Below are 223 nucleotides of genomic sequence, written 5' to 3'. Positions count from 1 at the left end.
GCTGCTGGGGGTGGTGGGCGTGCGGGTGGTGGTGGTGGCCCATGCCGTTGTAGGAGTTCACCATGCTGGGCAGCGCCATGCTCTGCACCCGCGAGTAGGGGCTGTAGGACGCCGGGCCCGAGAGTCCTTTCACATTGACGGGGCTGACGTTCCCACCAGACATCTGGCAGGAGGCGTAGGGCATGGGCGCGGGAGGCTGCGCCAGCGGCCACGAGTTGTTCAT

General features: G+C 67.3%; 1 protein-coding gene across 1 annotated transcript in view; it reads right to left on the bottom strand.

Annotated features, from left to right (window-relative positions):
- Positions 1-4: 4 nt before the first annotated feature.
- The window catches only part of LOC104494530 (forkhead box protein L2-like), a gene marked incomplete at both ends in the record, with an annotated part of 740 nt that continues 521 nt past the window's right edge, over positions 5-223 (bottom strand). The window contains one exon of the mRNA XM_010137381.1: positions 5-223. Within this exon, the coding sequence (XP_010135683.1) occupies positions 5-223 (219 nt within the window).

The sequence above is a fragment of the Buceros rhinoceros genome, unplaced genomic scaffold, assembly GCF_000710305.1.
Source record: "Buceros rhinoceros silvestris isolate BGI_N320 unplaced genomic scaffold, ASM71030v1 scaffold40665, whole genome shotgun sequence".
Lineage (NCBI taxonomy): Eukaryota > Metazoa > Chordata > Aves > Bucerotiformes > Bucerotidae > Buceros > Buceros rhinoceros.
The sequence above is the reverse complement of the archived record's forward strand: the minus strand, read 5'-3'. Positions and strand labels throughout refer to the sequence as shown.